At 43.8% G+C, this 18,025-nt stretch overlaps 2 protein-coding genes across 6 annotated transcripts in view; one reads left to right on the forward strand and one right to left on the reverse strand.

Moving 5' to 3' along the window:
* acot11a (acyl-CoA thioesterase 11a) overlaps positions 1–12,244 on the forward strand; it is a 66,623-nt gene extending 54,379 nt beyond the window's left edge. For all 5 annotated transcript variants that reach the window (XM_078407684.1, XM_078407689.1, XM_078407687.1 and 2 more), the window contains exons 11-16: positions 999–1,065; positions 1,697–1,780; positions 1,869–2,002; positions 2,564–2,695; positions 5,510–5,636; positions 11,122–12,244. In XM_078407684.1, coding sequence (XP_078263810.1) covers positions 999–1,065; positions 1,697–1,780; positions 1,869–2,002; positions 2,564–2,695; positions 5,510–5,636; positions 11,122–11,268 — 691 coding nt within the window. In that variant the 3' untranslated portion in view covers positions 11,269–12,244. The remainder of the gene's footprint in view (positions 1–998; positions 1,066–1,696; positions 1,781–1,868; positions 2,003–2,563; positions 2,696–5,509; positions 5,637–11,121) is intronic.
* A 3,501-nt stretch (positions 12,245–15,745) lies between these two features.
* fam151a (family with sequence similarity 151 member A) overlaps positions 15,746–18,025 on the reverse strand; it is a 32,104-nt gene continuing 29,824 nt past the window's right edge. Inside the window, exon 9 of the mRNA XM_078408033.1 lies at positions 15,746–16,410. Within this exon, the coding sequence (XP_078264159.1) occupies positions 15,746–16,410 (665 nt within the window). The remainder of the gene's footprint in view (positions 16,411–18,025) is intronic.

Consider the following 18,025-nt stretch of genomic DNA (forward strand, 5'->3'; position numbering starts at 1 on the left):
GTTGTAAGCCTCTGCGATAAATGCAGAATGAAGCCAGGGCATGTGTTAGCAGCCGATGGTTTATTTGGATCATAGAGACCTTCAACAAGTCTCAATGTGAGTAAACAGGGTGCATTATCGCGCTCCGTAGCTAGTTGTCCATTTATTGTCCACTTTCCCTTTGCCTGGATGAGTGGATTCCCAGCAGCACTTGAAACTTAATGCAACCAGAACACAATAGCTTGCTTGGTCCATAGTCTTTCCTGACATTTAGCCCTTGAGCACAGGTATAACATAGCCTCATTGAGTACCATTAGTAAAATGCATTGTTGCAAGCTAACAGCATGGTCTTGACACAACCTCCTAAATCCATTGTCTCATCGCATAGCGGGGCAAGAGCGCCGATGCCCAGGAGTGCCACTGACGAATGATGCCCCCTCCCAGGTGGCACACTGTCCTGACTTGGAAATGTCTTCATTATCATTGGGCGTCCCCCTCCAGCAACACTGGCTGCACCTCCACCTGAAGGACTGTGGCAGTTCAAGAAGCTGGCCCACCACCATCATCTCAAGGACGAAGAAAGACAAAGCCAGCAACGCCAGCTCCATGAAATTCCAATGTACAAAGGGGCGGCACGGTGGCGCAGCGGTAGAGTTGCTGCTTTAAAGCGCCAGAGGCCCGGGTTCCATCCTGACTACCAGTGCCCTCTGCATGGAGTTTGTACGTTATCCCCGTGACCTGCGTGGGTTTTCTCCGGGCGCTCCGGTTTTCTCCCACACTCCAAAGACGTACAGGTTTGTAGGCTAACTCCCTAGTGTATGTAGGGTAGCGTTAGTGTGCGGGGATCGCTGGACGGCATGGACTCGGTGGGCCGAAGGGCCTGTTTCCGCGCTGTATCTTTTTTTTTTTTTTAAAAGGACGTTTGGTCAGGTTTGCCGTGATTATATTAATGTATTCTTTACATTAATCATTAGCAACTAATCTTAAAATCTCACATCTTAATCCTGTTTATCTTTCAGAAAATATATTATTTCATGCAAACAAACTGAAGTACCACTCTCTGTGCCATGGGACCCCAGTAACCAGGTAATTTGCCTTTTGAATCAGGAGCACATGAATGTTATATTGCTGTCATTAATTAATGGTCTTTTTAGCTATCATTTATTTCCATGCCCATCAATTGTTGCCTTTGAATCTTATTTCACAGTTTGGTCATTTATGGGCAAGAAATTATTTGATTCATTATTCTTTCTGCAGCCATTCTCTATGCAAGTCCAATAAAGGTAAAAGTTGCACAAAGTTGATCATCCCTGCAACTTTTTCCAGCGAGGAAGATCTCTAACTGTTTTAAATGCTGATTATGATTCATGCTGTTAGGCTTAAACCTGATATAGTGCTGAGATTAAACAACCAGGGTAGACTCTGCCTAATTCCGGTTTTTGCATCCCGGTTGAATGCATCCTGGACAAGGAATGTAAGATAGTTGTATAATAGTTCATTGTTTGTCTTGTATCATGGTGGTGGGTTCTGTTTTGGTTTTATTGTATTGTATGTATATATATTATTTTAATTTTTGAATAAATATTTTTGATTAGTAAAAAAAACAAAAAACATGCAAATTGTAAGTCTTTCTGGTCTCTATTGGCGAATGCTGCAAAGTTGTTTCTTTTCATCACGTGATATTTAAAAAAATGTCCTACTCTTTCCTTTGTTGAAGGTTTACCTGAGTTACAATAACGTCTCTGCACTAAAAATGCTGGCTGCAAAGCAAAACTGGGTACTGAGCTGTACGCAGAACAAGGCAAGTTTAAACCCAAGGCCGCATTTTAAAAGTTCAAGACATCCAGCTGCCACCTTTCCTGGAAATGATTTCAGTTTCCTTTTTCCAGGCAAAATTGTCAACGCTCGAAGAAGACCAGTTGCTGTTCTTCAAAGCAGAAATGGTTGTGTCCATAAATGTCAAGCAAGTTTTCGTGCTCCTATCTGATATGAGCCGTCGACATGAATGGGACACTCACTACCAGTAAGAAAAGCCTCCTAAACTAAAGAGTGAATGCCGGAGACGATGAGATGGAAAGAATCATGGAAGCATAGAAAATAGGTGCAGGAGGAGGCCATTTGGCCCTTCGAGGCAGCATCGCCATTCATTGTGATCATGGCTGATCATCCACAATCAGTAACCCCGTGCCTGCCTTCTCCCCATATCCCTTGACTCCGCTAGCCCCTAGAGCTCTATCTAACTCTCTTTTAAATTCATCCAGTGAATTGGCCTCCACTGCGTTCTGTGGCAGAGAATTCCACAAATTCCCAACTCTCTAGGTGAAAAAGTTTCTTCTCACCTCAATTTTAAATGGACTCCCCTTTATTCTTAGACTGTGGCCCCTGGTTCTGGGCTCCCCCAACATTGGGAAGATTTTTCCTGCATCTAGCTTGTCCAGTCCTTTTATAATTTTATACGTTTCTATAAGATCCCCTCTCATCCTTCTAAATATTGTTTCCTCAAAGTGAGTCTGTGAATTATGCTCTGTGACATGTCATTGATAAACGGCACATTCATTTGTCAATATTTTTGTTTCCTTCCAAGGAGATTTGAGTTGATACAAAAGGTGGACGAGGATGATGTTATCTATCATGTGGTGTCTCCTTCTGTCAACAAGGCCAGCAACTTTCAAGACTTTGTTTTACTGGCATCGCGAAGAGTACCTTGTGCTGATGGGTAACTTCATTTCTGATTTTCTTGTGAAGCATCTGTTAATTTTTATCCAAACGGCTCGGCAAAAAATGAAGCTTTCGATCTCACAAATTCCATCTAGTGTGATTTACGGACACGGTCTCACGGTTGATTATTGTGTTTGTGATATTGTGTATCACCGTGTAATGTTACCGATATGGGTGTCTCTAGTGTGCACTATGTAGTATGCATACATCCTTTTTACTTTAGTACCAGAGTCAAGAGTATTTTATCGTCACATGTCCTCAAATGCTCAATGCGTACTAAAGTTCAATAAATTAAAAAAGTACAATTTAGTGTGCTGGGTCCAGGACAGATTTTCAGAGGCATGCACGCCCAGGAACTTGAAGTTGCTGCCTCTCCACCACAAAACCGTTGATGAAGACAGGTTTCTGAATCCTTGGCCCCGCTCTTCTAAAATCAACAATCAGTTTTTTGGTTTTGCTGACGTTGAGAACAAGGCTGTTGTTCTGGCACCATTCAATCAATTTGTTGACTTGGATGCCTTCCTGTCAGCTACTACACTTTTCCTGAAGAGTTGTCATAAATGTCTTGTAGAAAGAATTCTGTTCAATCAGATGGCCAGTGACAGCAAAAACTCTCCGAGATGCTGTCGACAACTGACGATGATACAGACCATCCTTTACAAATGATCTCTGTATGTCTAAAGTCTAAAGTGATAAAGTATTTTATGTGGACAGCTTTATGGCAGAAGGTTTTATTGACTGTTCCATCTGATAGTTTTATAGCGACAGGAGCGTTGTAGATGTGCAATGCTTTATAGTAAAGGATTGAGCTTGCCTTGGCCTGGATGTTTAGCAAGTAGGAAATAACTTTTAGAAAATTTTACCACAAAATGTTTAAGTTGGCAGTGTTGGAGCATGGACTTGTGTTGCAGGGCTAATGTTGATGGAACTTAGAGATGTCACTCCCCACCTGGTGCTGCCTGCCAGTGTGATCCTGCTACAAACCATAGCTTCTGTTGTTTGTGGTTTTTCTGATGCTGGATATCCAAAGAGCAAACTGTACAGGGTTAGATGAGCCATTAATTTCAATTGAGGGGAACGGCTGTGAAAAATAACGAAGAAAAGCAGTTCATTTAGATTTCTTTATATTATTTGAGCGTATTTTGAAGCGTTTTGGGTTTAAATGGAAGAACGGCCTTGATTCGAAACATCATCTATCCATATTCTCCAGAGACGCTGCCTAACCTGCTGAGTTACACCAGCACTTTGTGTCCTTTTATATATTTTTAAACAGATCTAACATTTTTTAGATGATTTTAAATGTCTTTTAAATGTTTTTGATGATTCTGAATATCAGAACCGTCATTGTCGTCGGGTAAAAGAAAATTTCGGCGATCTGCTACGACTTTGACAGTCGCCGGCAGTCGCCAAAAAGATCGCCTAAGTGGGACAAGCCCTTTAAAGTGTTTGGCAACCGGGACTGATCTAAAACCCAACATAGTACAATATCTGGGTATTAATTTGTACAATTTAACACAATACAATATACAATACAATATTTCTTTATTGTCATTGTACAAGGGTACAACGAGATTGGGAATGCGACTTCCATACGATGTGATAAATTAATGAGCTAATCAGTATAAATTTAGACAACCCAGTGAAGCAAAGTTAGAAACAGTTTTAAAACAGAATAAAGTGCAAGTAGGTCTGTGCCGGTTCGCTGTGCGATGTGATCATCCGGCTCAGCAGGACCAGTTCATAGTAGCTATGGCCCTGGGGATGAAGCTGTTCCTGAGTCTGGAGGTGTGGGCGTAGAAGGCCTTGTAGCGTCTGCCCGATGGTAGAAGTTCGAACAGACTATTGCAGGGGTGTGAGGAGTCTTTGTGAATGCTGGTGGCTTTTCTGAGGCATCGTGTGTTGTAGATGCCCTCCAAGGCTGGTAGCTGTGTTCCGATAATCTTCTGAGCTCTATAGACTACCCGCTGAAGAGCTCTCCTCTCTGCCTCCGTGCAGCTGAGATACCACACAGGGATGCCATGTGTTAGGATGCTCTCCTAACGCATGGCACAGCGCTGAACGAAATTTTGAAAAATGAATACCTGTGAAACTACGGTGCAATGGGTTGTCAACGTATGTTGCAGTCAACATCTCGTATTCCAGACAGACACTGCCAGGCCAACATGTGCGCTTCAGTCCAGGATGGGATCAGAGGTTGTTCATCCTTCCTTGCAGATATCACTCTTTTTAGCACTGTATTGACTTTGTTAGCTAAACAGAAGATCTAGGTTACCGCAATGGAACTTTGATCAGTAAATGTTGTTGACTTTATGTTAAATTCGTAGTAAACTATCGGCTTTCGCCTATTGAAATGTTTGGACTACGTGCCACAATTTAGAGTAAAATTGTATAATTTGAATTAAATAAAAGTGTTTAAAATCCTGAGAGGAATAGATTGGGTGGATGCACAGAGTCTCTTGCCCAGAGTAGGGGAATCGAGGACCAGAGGGCATAGGTTTAAGGTGAAGGGGAAAAGATTTAATAGGAATCAGAGGGGTAACTTTTTCACACAAAGGGTGGTGGGTGTATGGAACAAGCTGCCAGAGGAGGTAGTTGAAGCAGGGACTATCCCAGCATTTAACAAATAGTTAGGTAGGTACATGGATAGGCCAGGTTTGGAGGGATATGGACCAAACACAGGCAGGTGGGACGTGTCGGCCGGTGTGGGCAAGTTGAGCTGAAGGGCCTGTTTCCACACTGTATCACTATGACTCTATGACTCCAAAATTATAGCATTCATAATTTTGTTAACAGCAATGCATTATTTTTCCAGGGACCCCTATCTGATAGCTCTACGATCAGTTAGTCTCCCTGCTGTCCCACCAACTAACGATCTAGACAGGGGAGAAGTATCCTGCGCTGGATTTAAACTTTGTGAGGAAGGAGTCACCTGCACCAGAGTAAGTGGCCTTCCTGTTCATGAATAATCAAGCAATCTAAATGTGCACATCATCGTCTGTAAAGGTTAAACAGAACAAAATAACTTAAACATTTTTTTTTTAATATGTGATTGTTAAATTGAATCTTGCAGAGGACGTGGAAAAATAATTCCTTTATATATGTAACTAGCCGGGCGTGGAGACGTTGGGTCCAAAACTCTCCAGCAGCCCTCCGTGCAAACCTCTCCTGTGGGCCCGGCAACCCCCGTTGGGTGCCGGCCTCTCCTGTGGGCCCGGCAGCCCTCCGTGCAAGCCTCTCCTGTGGGCCCGGCAACCCCCATTAGGTGCAAGCCTCTCCTGTGGGCCCGGCAGCCCTCCGTGCAAGCCTCTCCTGTGGGCCCGGCAACCCCCGTTGGGTGCCAGCCTCTCCTGTGGGCCCGGCAACCCCAGTTGGGTGCCAGCCTCTCCTGTGGGCCCGGCAGCCCTCCGTGCAAGCCTCTCCTGTGGGCCCGGCAACTCCCGTTGGGTGCCGGCCTCTCCTGTGGGCCCGGCAGCCCTCCGTGCAAGCCTCTCCTGTGGGCCTGGCAACCCTCTCCCAACTGACGATCCGTGGACTCGTTGCCGGCCAGGGAGTGTCCCCCGGGGCTGTGGGTGGGCGAGGGGGGAGAGGGAGCCACTCACCCCGGCCCCGGGTGGCCAGCGCTGCGGCCAGAGCGAGCCGTGGACCCGTTGGGTGGAAACCTCTGCTGCAGCGGCAGCTCGACGGCGACGGCCATCTTCTTTGACCCTCTGCCACGGGAGGAAGGTGAGGTGCGGGGCATGCCAGGAAGGGCACTGGTCCACCCGGCGGGGCGGGGGGGGGGGGAGTGCATTTATTAAAGTTTATTAAGTTAAGTGCTTTTAACATGTAACAAAACCTGATCAACCAAGACCGCAGTGGAATGGTGAGTAGGGTCGGCCTACAATTGTTGCGTTATCGTGTACCGTTTTGGCTGTATTTTGGGTACGTACAATCAAACTAACAAAAAATGCTGGAGTAACTCAGCGAGTCAGGCAGCATCTCTGAAGAGAAGGAATGGGTGATGTTTTGGGTCGAGACCCTTCTTCAGCCTGATATAGTAAGAAGGAAAGCCACAGGATGCTCACAGGATTGATCGACTGTGGGATATTTTAGGCCAGAAATCTTGTTCTAAATCAATGTCCAATAGCACTGCGGTAATTACTATATTTGATCGTTGCATGAGGATTATAAACATGCAGATGGATAATCCTTTGAGCTTACCTCGAGAATGACTACTTGTCTCTAATCCTGCTAAACCATGAACAACAGCAAGGATTAGATTACATCGGGAGTGCAGCAGAGAATAAGGCATAAAAATCACAATATTTCTTTTTGTGTAAATTAATAATAATAATAATAATAATAAACATTTATTTTTTATAGCACTTTTCCAAATGCTCAAAGACGCTTTACAAAAACAGTCAAGACATAAAAACAAACAGACAAACTATCCCGACGGAGAAGCGGCGAACAAATAGCGCCAGCGTCCTCTCATGTCAGGGTCCGGCAGTAGACAATAAAGAACACAAGACACACAATTACAATTTTTAACACAAACAGCCATCACAGTGATTGCTCCAGGCACAACCTCACTGTGATGGAAGGCAAAGAAAAGTCTTATCTCCTCCTCATTCTTCCCCCGTGGTGCCACGAGGCGATTGAGGCTCCCGACTTTTGAAGCCCCCACCGGGCGATGGAAAGTCCCAGGGCCGAGCCGAGCAGGCCGATGAAGGTCCTGAGCCCCCACCGGGCGATGGAAAGTGCCGCGGCCAGGCCACGCAGGGCGATGAAGGGCCTGCGAGCGGGTCAATCAAACCTCGCGCTTCGGGGTGGTCGAAACTGCTACGGCTGGAGCTCCCGAAAGCCGGTCGCCAGCCAGGGACCTGCGAGCTCCTGCGAGCATCTGCAGGGCCCACGGCCGAAGCCTCCAAGATGGTAAGTCCAGGCCCTGCGACCGGAGTCTTCAAGGTCGATCCCAGCTGGAGGCCGCCGACTCCACGGTGTTAGGCCGTAGCACGAACGGAGACACAACACGGTAAAGGTTGCATCTCCGTTGAGGAGGAGATTAGAAAAAAAGGTTTCCCCCACCCCCCCACCACCCCCTACATATACAGAGTTAAAAATAAATCAAAAGAAACATTTAAACGATAACAAAGACAAAAACAAAAAAAAGACAGAGACTGCCGGTGAGCCGCAGCTGCAGAATGCAGCCATGCCCCCTGATTGTTTGATTTGATGAATTGAAATAACTATTCCAGTTGGTTCTGCAGCTGCTTCTGTGCAATTCCAATGCTACGGATTTACTCCACTTTTCCTAACAATGCCATTTGGAAATTTCCCCCTAGTCCAATATTCCCATAGTATTTCAAGTGAAGGGCATTTTCTGTAACGGCCCTGGGATTAAGTGTGGATTCTTGCCTGCGTGATCTGCTGTCATAGAAACATAGAAAATAGGCGCAGGAGGAGGCCATTTGGCCCTTCGAGCCAGCACCGACATTCATTGTGATCATGGCTGATCATCCACAATCAGTAACCCGTGCCTGCCTTCTCCCCGTATCCCTTGATTCCACTAGCCCGAGAGCTCTATCTAAAATAATCCAATGGGGTATTTTGACCGCCTCCTTGGTGATTCTTTGAAACACTCAATCAGATTATTCTGTTACTTCTCCTTTTCCAGTGTTTTGCAATCCATTTTTGACTAGACCTCTCTGTAATTAAGACTCATCATTCCAACTTGCATCCTTGTGGAATGATTTTTATTGTGCTAAACTCCATATATACATCTTAATTTGAATTATAAGAAAATAACTGCAGATGCTGGTACAAATCGATTTATTCACAAAATGCTGGAGTAACTCAGCAGGTCAGGCAGCATCTCGGGAGAGAAGGAATGGGTGACGTTTCGGGTCGAGACCCTTCTTCAGACCCAATTTGGTAATTTGGTAATTCAAATTCTTAATTTGAATTACCCTGCATGAAGGAGCACCAATGATGCCTGACAACTGCTCTGTGTGAATATTGTGGATTCTTTATTCATTGTGGTGAAGAAAGTTTTCTCACAGTTTTGAATTCTTCTCCAAGGTAGGATGTAATGACCTGTGTTCCTGGACAGTTAGTCCCCGTTGCTCACAATCTCCAAGCACTCTTCAACATCAACAACCTTTGCAGAATCTGCTCTTTGGCCCATTGCTTGGGGCCCGTCCTCCTTGGCACAGAGCACTGCTCCACCTGCCTAAAGACCCTTGACCATCTTCACAGTCCTGGTTTCAATTGACTTCAAATTCCCCGTTGTTTTCCCAGCACCAAAAAGTAAAAAGAACTGCAGATGCTGGATATCTGAACTAACAAACAGACATAGCACAAGCTTAACTAAACACAATACTACTGACTTCCACCCTGCCCTCAAGTTCAGTACAGTTGTACTAGTGTTACTCAAAATCCATTAATTGCATCATCATGCTGAACATGAGCTCAAATTATTAAGAATGTGCCACTTCTCTTGACACTTTGGGTCAGAACCCATCATCGGAATGATAGGAGTAGCGGTAAGAAAGCTGGAAGAGAGGCGAGGGTGGGACAAAGATTAGCAAGTGATAGGTGGATACAGACGAGAGTAGAGTTGGAGGAGTAGGTGACAAAGGTTTGAGGTGAAATGGGGACAAAAGGATGTCAGATGAGGAGAGGATGTGGATGCAAGCAGCTCTCGGCTGACTGAGTGCAAGTGCCGGAGGACAAAGTGAAGTTCTTGGTCTGTTCACAGTCGGCATTGGCAAACTGCAAAAATAAGCTTGCTTGCATCCGATCTATTCAGTGGTGTTTGCAACGTGCAGAAATGCATTTTAGGAAAGGAAAGGACTGGAGCCACGGTGTCTACAATTGGCTTTCCCACCGACATCAGCATTCTGATTTCCACCCTAAAAATCAATTAATCTCGGAGTTGGATTGGATTTGGACATATGAATTGTTTGGCATCAAAAGGATTCAATTCACCTCGACAGCGGAACAATACATGACATAATACTCCTTGTAAAACACAATGCATCAGCCAATTAATTATTTACATTGTTGAAACATCGTCAGTTATATTCAAAAAGCTGCTCAAATGTATTTTGTATGTAAGTTACCAGTATGGGTAACATTGTGGTGCAATTGTTGATATTAAACAAATTCGGTACACGAGTTTATATCCTATTACTTATTGTGAATTTCAGTGATGTGGACAGTCTTTCGCTGTGCCAACACAGTTATAACTCAGTGCCTGTCAGATTACACTGTCAGAATTCTGTAGAATTCTGAGGTGAGAAGAAACTTTTTCACCCAGAGAGTTGTGAATTTGTGGAATTCTCTGCCACAGAAGGCAGTGGAGGCCAATTCACTGGATGAATTTAAAAGAGAGCTAGATAGAGCTCTAGGGGCTAGCGGAATCAAGGGATATGGGGAGAAGGTAAGCACAGGTTACTGATTGTGGATGATCAGCCATGATCACAATGAATGGCGGTGCTGGCTCAAAGGGCCAAATGGCCTCCTCCTGCACCTATTTTCTATGTTTCTATGTTTCTATGTAATTCATTCTACTCCCATTGATTTGGGATGACACTGTGTCTGAAGGTAGACACATCCCCCAGCACTGATCAAATACTGTATATCTTTGTCCCGCCCCCTCCCCTGACATCAGTCTGAAGAAGGGTCTCGAACCGAAATGTCACCCATTCCTTCTCTCCAAAGATGCTGCCTGACCCGCTGAGTTACTCCAGCATTTTGTGTCTACACCTGGTCTGCATGGTCAAGTTACGCTGAAGGGCCTATTTGCGTGCTGTATGACTCTATGACATTGAGAAGCACAATCCACGCAACATGAATTTGTCTTTTTCCCTTTCAAACTTGCACTCATCGCCATCCCACGGTAAAAATAACTGTTTGTAACAAGGTAAAATACTTGATGTTTAACAACAGCTCGTGCATCTTTTGCTGTGCAATCTTTAATGCACAATTCTTGAAGGAACCGACTTGTGGTTCCAGAGAAGCTGCTGCCTGTTCTCCGTGTACAAACATTGATAATATAGCTTTGCTACTTGGGCAAGAAATGGTCTGCCAGCTTTCTTGCATGCATTGCTCAGTCTATGTAACCAGCTTTCCCTTCAGTCTGTCGGTCTTCAATTCTTCCACCCCCATTTTAAGTAGAGGGGCCGAAGCTAAATATAATTGATAGCAGCAGTAAGAAAGCATGAAACTTGGAACTATCCCCGGGCTTTAGCTATGGTACATTATTTCACTTCCAGTGCAATTTCCAATTGAGCCTTGGAGGGGGGAGGGAAGTGGAATTTGCGACAAAACTGGAGTGCTGAACAACATCCAGTGCTGGTACAAATGCAAGCCAAGGACACAGGTTGTAAGAGGGAGTGTTTCCACTGTTGTTAAAGCAATTACTTATTTTACTTTTTCCAGATTGCGTATTACATCCAGACAACCCCTCAAGTTCTCCCGTACATCACCCGAGACATCACTGGGTTGTCGTCTGATCTGTGCAAAATCATCGAGGCTTGTAATAAATTTCTTGAGCAAAATAAGGATACTATCCACGTGCCTGTGTGAAGTTGGGTCGGACTTGATGCAGATTTTCTTCATGGCGTGGTGACCCCCTGATTTTGGTGATCATGAAGCCGGATATTTTGTGGAGAAAGTAATGGGGGAAAATTGAATCATGTACAATTAACATTGGAAATTCCAGTTAAGCTGGTGGTCTTTAAAAGCAGTGGAGTACATTGCATTTGTATGCTTGTGATGTATTAAGAATAAGCCCCAGCGTTATTGTGAGTTGATCTCGGTGGAAGAACATATTTGGCGCTTGGCCGCTGCTTTGTAATCTGCTTAAAGCTGGGATTTTAACCATCAACTTCTGCGTGTGAATGGGGTTACTGCCTTTGGACAGAAAAATAACCAGCTATGGTGTACAGCATTTTATTACAAATTGCCTGATCTAATCCAAATTTTAATGCTGATTTTCACAAAATTATATGCAGAACAGAATGAACGCACAAGGATTTTAATTTGTATTTGATTTTTCAAAAAGGAGCCTGTTATATTAAAGCAAAATAATTGTGTTAATTGTATTCATAATTATATTGCTGACTACCGAGCAATTATCACCAACAAACTGTTTTGTCTGTCTATGATGATCTTATAATTCTTTCTAATCTGCCAGTAGATTTGTAGCGCATACTTTTTTAAAACAAAAGCTGATTTTCTGTCCATTTTAGTTGGTGTTGTGGATTTGGAAAGTAGCATTTTAATTCCAGCACATGCAGTCATTGTTTCCTTTCAACAGCAACCACACAATGCTGCTGTTGACAATGCAGTGGAAAAGCAAGATGCAAACCCATGTAATGCTTTGCTGCAGCAAAGCCCAAGATGCCATCTGTCCATTGACCACATTGCTTAATGCAAGGTAGACACAAAATGCTGGAGTAATTCAGCGGGCAGGCAGCATCTTGGGAGAGAAAGGAATGGGTGACGTTTCGGGTTGAGACCCTTCTTCAACGATGAATTGCTGTGAATTAATTTTAAAACAGTGGAGTAAAACATTTTTGCTTGAATGTATAGTTTATTGATTATTAAAAATGTTAAAACAGAGCCTTTCTAAAACAGGATTAAAATATTTCCAAATCACCTGGTCAAAAACAAGGACATCAACAAGATTTGGTAACGTTGAACATTTAAGTGCTGTTTCACAGTGTTGCGACAGTGGCAAGGTGACAACCAATTGATTAGAAGACCATGGTGAAATAATGAAATGTAAGGGAGTGCCCCGAATTATTTTTTTAAATGTTGTTGTAATAATCTCTAACACATTATCATTTTTTTGGAGGGTGTGCAATTGGAGAAATGCCACATTGGTTTCTGTTGAGGTTATATCAAGCTGCTCGAATTCAACCACTGGCTCCACAACAGTTTACATTCAACAAGCTGTGTAGGAAATAAAACTGCTGGTTTAAATCGAAGGTAGACACAAATGCTGGAGTGACGCAGCGGGTCAGGCAGCATCTCGGGAAGAGAAGGAATGGGTGACGTTTTGGGTCGAGTCCCGAAAAGTCACCCATTCCTTCTCTCCCGAGATGCTGCCTGACCCGCTGAGTTACTCCAGCATTTTGTGTTTACATTCAACAAGCAGCTAACAACAGGAACGACCTCTGGTTCAAAATCTGGATTTGTAGTCGAGACACTGGAGTTGAAAAGGAAGATTAATGTTGGTGTTGCTGTTTTCAAGCAGCATTTGGCAGCGTCTGTATGAGGACTTGACAGGTTCCTAAGACGCACAAACACCTGCAGTAAGCTACTTGCTTCCATTTCCCGTCAGCGCTCACAAGTTTATTAAAAATGTTAACAGGTGGAACACCAGAGAGGTTTGCCTAAGTTTGTATCCAGATATCTGCTCGTAGATTAAGGTAAATAAAACTTTTGGGGTCTTTTATTTGGCTGTATCGCAAGTAAACACCATCTTTTCGCTGTCGACCCAAAATGCTGGAGTAACTCAGCGGGACAGGCAGCCTCTCTGGAGAGAAGGAATGGGTGATGTTTCGGGTAGGGTCTCGACCCAAAACGTCACCTATTCCTTCTCAGCAGAGACGCGGCCTGTTCCCACTGAGTTACTCCAGCATTTTGTGTCAACCTTCGATTTAAACCAGCATTTGCAGTTCTTTCCTACACTTCTTTTCACTGTAACCTCGGTAAACTAAACTGAAACTAAGGGGGTTATAATGCCGAAGGAAGTTGGACTGGGTGATTGATGAGGCCAAGAGTGGAATTAGACACAGGATCAGAGCCACATGTTTGAGGAATTGGAAGGGGTGTGAAGGACAAAGGTGACATGCAACGGTTCCACGGACAGGGCAGAAAACGTCTGGAGGTTTTGGTGAGCAGAAGTTTGAGGTGAATGGCGGATGGGTGGGTGGTCATCCAAGCGATCTTTGGAGTAGAAGTTGAAAAGGGAGTGGCTGGAGTTTTAGTGGCATGATGTAGGAACAGTGCTGGGGGTATTAAAGTAAGTATGTGTGATAGTGAAATAGATATTTGTGGGACACCAATGATTTCCAGCTCCCAGCTGTCTCCTAGAAACGAGGTGAAAATTAAGGCTGGATGTGAACAGTGGAACTGGCAGTCCCCTCGCCCAACCTCGTTGTCCTGCCAGTTCCACTGTTTGCATCCGTATATCCCTTCATTATCACCTCTTCCACAGCCAACACTGGAACATTGTGGGCTCCACCTTTCCTTGGTAATCGGTGCCAACTCTGATTTTGTTCTGAATCTTTTCATAACATTAATTCCCCCCCCCCCCCGACTCTTAGTCCACCCGAAATGTCACCTACACCTTCTCTCCAGAGATGCTGCCTGGTCCGCTGAGTTACTCCAGCATTTGGTGTCTATCTTGGATCCCATAAATGTTCTTTTCACTATCATACATTACAGGCTTTTCATTTATAAAACTGTTTCCCAAACTAAAATTCACCTTGGATACCATAATTGACTACTGTGCGCAATATTTCCTTCTTTGGTGTAAATAACTAGAACTTGGTTGATGGGCCGGTTTGATTTGTTCAGATTTTTCTTTCCTACCAGTTGTGAATGAGGAAATAAGCAAATTACTCAAATCATTCATTTAAGTTGCTTTGGCACTTGCATCAACTTGTGAGTGATAAAAAAATAATAAACATCATTTAAAAGGAATCTCTACTTTTTAGAAATACCTGAAGAAAGCTTCTCTACCCAGTTGCAGGTCTAATAAGGGAGAGTCCCATCAAATTCTGTGCTCTGCCCATTCTTTTGTACGTTCTTTACCACCTGCTTTCTGCTGCAATAGTGGTCTGGTGATCAACCATACAATTGTTAATTACGCATGTATCCCTAATTCCTGTCCAGAAAGAAGTCTATCTGTGCCGAGAGTTGCTGTTTTCTTGTCATGTGAGTTTAAATGCTGCAGTCATCAGCAAGATTGCTTGTGAAACCTGCCATCCCCAGATTCTCCGTGAAGAATGTAAATTACCGAGTGACTTAGATTGTACAAGGTGCCTTAACTGCTCTTCTATGTCTAAATTAGTTGCATTCAGTGATATCCAGGCCTCCTGTCTTAATGTGACGCTAGGAACAAGGGAGGTCCTGTATGTGTGAATGAAGTTAAAAGTATTTTTACAATAGACGTATAAATTTAGTTTAGTTTAGAGATATAGGGTGGAAACAGGCCCTTCGAGTCTGTACCGACCAGCGATCCCCTCACACTAACGCTATCCTGCACACACTATATAGAAAGCCAATTAACCTACAAACCTGCATGGCTTCGGTGTGTGGGAGGAAACCGAACATCTCCGAGAAAAGTCACGGGGAGAACGTACAAACTCCGTACAGAGAGCCCGTAGTCGGGTTCAAACCCGGGTCTCCGGCGCTGAAAGTGCTGTAAGGCAGTTGCTCTAACGCTGTGCCCTGAATTGGTATTCTCTAATATGTTTGCACCAGGAAAGATGAGTTGGGGTGTTTGCCCATTGCTCAGATGGAGTGTTTGGGCATGTCCCATACAATATATATTGTGTTTGAATTCTTGGAGAGAGCAGAGAAATCATTCATTTCTGCGTGCCAAAATCTGCCTGCATTGCAAACTAGAATTCATGACGCAGCGTCCCTGATTTCACTTGTTATCCTGCAAAGGCATTGTAACCAACGATGATCAAGGTTTCTCCAGTGAAGAACAAATTCTTCAATGGAATTATAACTTGCTGATTGAGCAAGTCTGTCCGGATAATTCACTAAAATGCACTTCAACCTTTTGTGCGTAGCAGCTTATGCAACAAGCTTTTACAATCAATATTCAGAAAATTACCTTTGGTATCAAAAGCTTAAATACTGATGTGTATTAATCTAATGAAAAATTAAAATTAAAGATGGCCCAGGTAGCAACAGGGCAACAAATTAACCGTCAGATTCTGTGGTTCCCTCTAAGGGCTATTGATTTGGACCTTATAAATGATTTGCCTGAAAGGCAGGAATATGTGGATATAAATTCAGAGGGTTGGAAACCAGCTTTTTATGAAGTGAAAACATCAATCATAAAGTTGTTTTTATAATCTGGAGGTAATCGGTAGTAAATCCGTCGACTACTGTGCAATCGAATTTTGATTAGCCCTCGAAATCCATCGTGGTATGAGCCTTGTGCGTGTAGGTGTTCCACTGTCAGAGTGTAGCTGGGAGAGGCCTTCAGCAGCCCAATGGGCAATTGCACTGACTTAGACAAGGGAACAGCCTGAAGCTGGAAGGACACCATTTGCCACAACCCCCGACAAAGGCTCAGCATGTCTTCCACTAATGGTTGAGTGTAACCATCGACAAGTGCTTCAGTTGGCCAACCTGGAGCGATAGTTACAAAAGGAAATATTTTATTGATGGTATTGATGAATTGACTTCCTTCAATATAGCCAGGGGTGCTAAAGTTGCCGTAGGAGAGATCCATGCTGATCCATATGGGTATGCGGAGGACGTGTGCTGTGTAAAGCTGGCGAAGCAGACGCAGGGTCGGACTGAGTGCCTGTGTGGTTTTTATCTTTAGGTAAACGCCCCACAGTTTCGATGAAAGGAAGACCTGATTTAGAACAGATTCCAGAGGGAATTCTGATCCGGGTTTGGAACTTTCCACCATTGGAATAGCGTTGCGTTTACTCTTCACGTTCAACACGAGCATCCCTCCCATGTTTCCTGAATAAATGGAAGGAAGAACATTTATCAATCAGTTGTATTCAAGTTTATGCTTTCAGGTTTACAACCTTTTAACCAAACTTAGACAATATTTAATCACAAAAGCAAACTGGAGCGACTGGGCTTGTATACACTGGAATTTAGATGGATGAGAGGAGATCTTATCGAAACGTATAAGATTATTAAGGGGTTGGACACGTTAGAGGCAGGAAACATGTTCCCAATGTTGGGGGAGTCCAGAACAAGGGGCCACAGTTTAAGAATAAGGGGTAGGCCATTTAGAACTGAGATGAGAAAAAACTTTTTCAGGCAGAGAGTTGTGAATCTGTGGAATTCTCTGCCTCAGAAGGCAGTGGAGGCCAATTCTCTGAATGCATTCAAGAGAGAACTGGATAGAGCTCTTAAGGATAGCGGAGTCAGGGGGTATGGAGAGAAGGCAGGAACGGGGTACTGATTGAGAATGATCAGCCATGATCACATTGAATGGTGGTGCTGGCTCGAAGGGCCGAATGGCCTCCTCCTGCACCTATTGTCTATTGTCAAACCTGGCCTTCAGGAAATAATCCAAAGGTAAAATCAGTCAAGGTTGGCTGTAAAGTGAATATGACCGAGAGAAATGCTGCATCACAGAGACATTTCTATCCAGCCTAAGCTGGCTGGCATAGCTGCCTATCCAGCTACGCTAGCCTATCATGGAACAGTTATAAATCTGTATTACATAATACCTTTCATCTACTTTTTCTGGACCAGTGATTTTCCTTTGGCTGATCAAATACATAAATATTCAACGCCATTTGTACAGTCAGACAGCATGGAAACTGGCCCTTTGGCCTGACCTGCCCACACTGAGTTGGGCCACAGGGCTGATGGACCAGTTTCCACGCTGTATGACTCTGACCCTACACAAATGGCGTTGAATGTTTATGTATTTGATCAGCCAAAGGGAAAATCACTGGTCCAGAAAAAGTCCTTGTGTGGTAATTATTAGAATGATGGTGTCTTCTATGATCTGTTCTTTGTTCTTTGACCGACAGTGGATATTTCAATAGCATCTTCATTTCTTATCACAATCTTCATCATCTGCAGACTCTTGAGTCTCTCATTAGAAGAAGTTGTCCTCCGCCTCTTCCCCCCCCCCCCCCCCCCATATTTTCATAATTCCTTATGACATAGGATGCCATTACAGCCCATCTGGACCACGCCAGCTTATTTCCCCTTGAAACATTTTCCTTGCACCATATTGTTCCTACGTTTTTCTCAATCCGCACTAGATTCTACTGCTCACTAATTAATGCCAGTAATCGCCCTTAGACGCTAAGAGCATTTTGCAGTGGCCTGATGTTGCCTGACCCAGTGAATATATCCATTTTCCACTTTCTATTAAAAATATAGTTATAGTTATTTTTGGAAGCTTGTTTACTTTCAAGACATTGAAAATGTATTGCTATTCTCCCTGGTCTTTAATACTTTAGTACTTTGGAGATACAGTGTGGAGACAGGCCCTTTGGCCCACTGAATCCATGCCGACCAGCGATCACCCCGTACACTAGCATTATTTTACACACTAGGGACAATTCACAATTCACAGACGCCAATTAACCTTCAGGCCTGTATA

Source organism: Rhinoraja longicauda, chromosome 11, assembly GCF_053455715.1.
Source record: "Rhinoraja longicauda isolate Sanriku21f chromosome 11, sRhiLon1.1, whole genome shotgun sequence".
In the NCBI taxonomy this organism is placed as follows: Eukaryota; Metazoa; Chordata; class Chondrichthyes; order Rajiformes; family Arhynchobatidae; genus Rhinoraja; species Rhinoraja longicauda.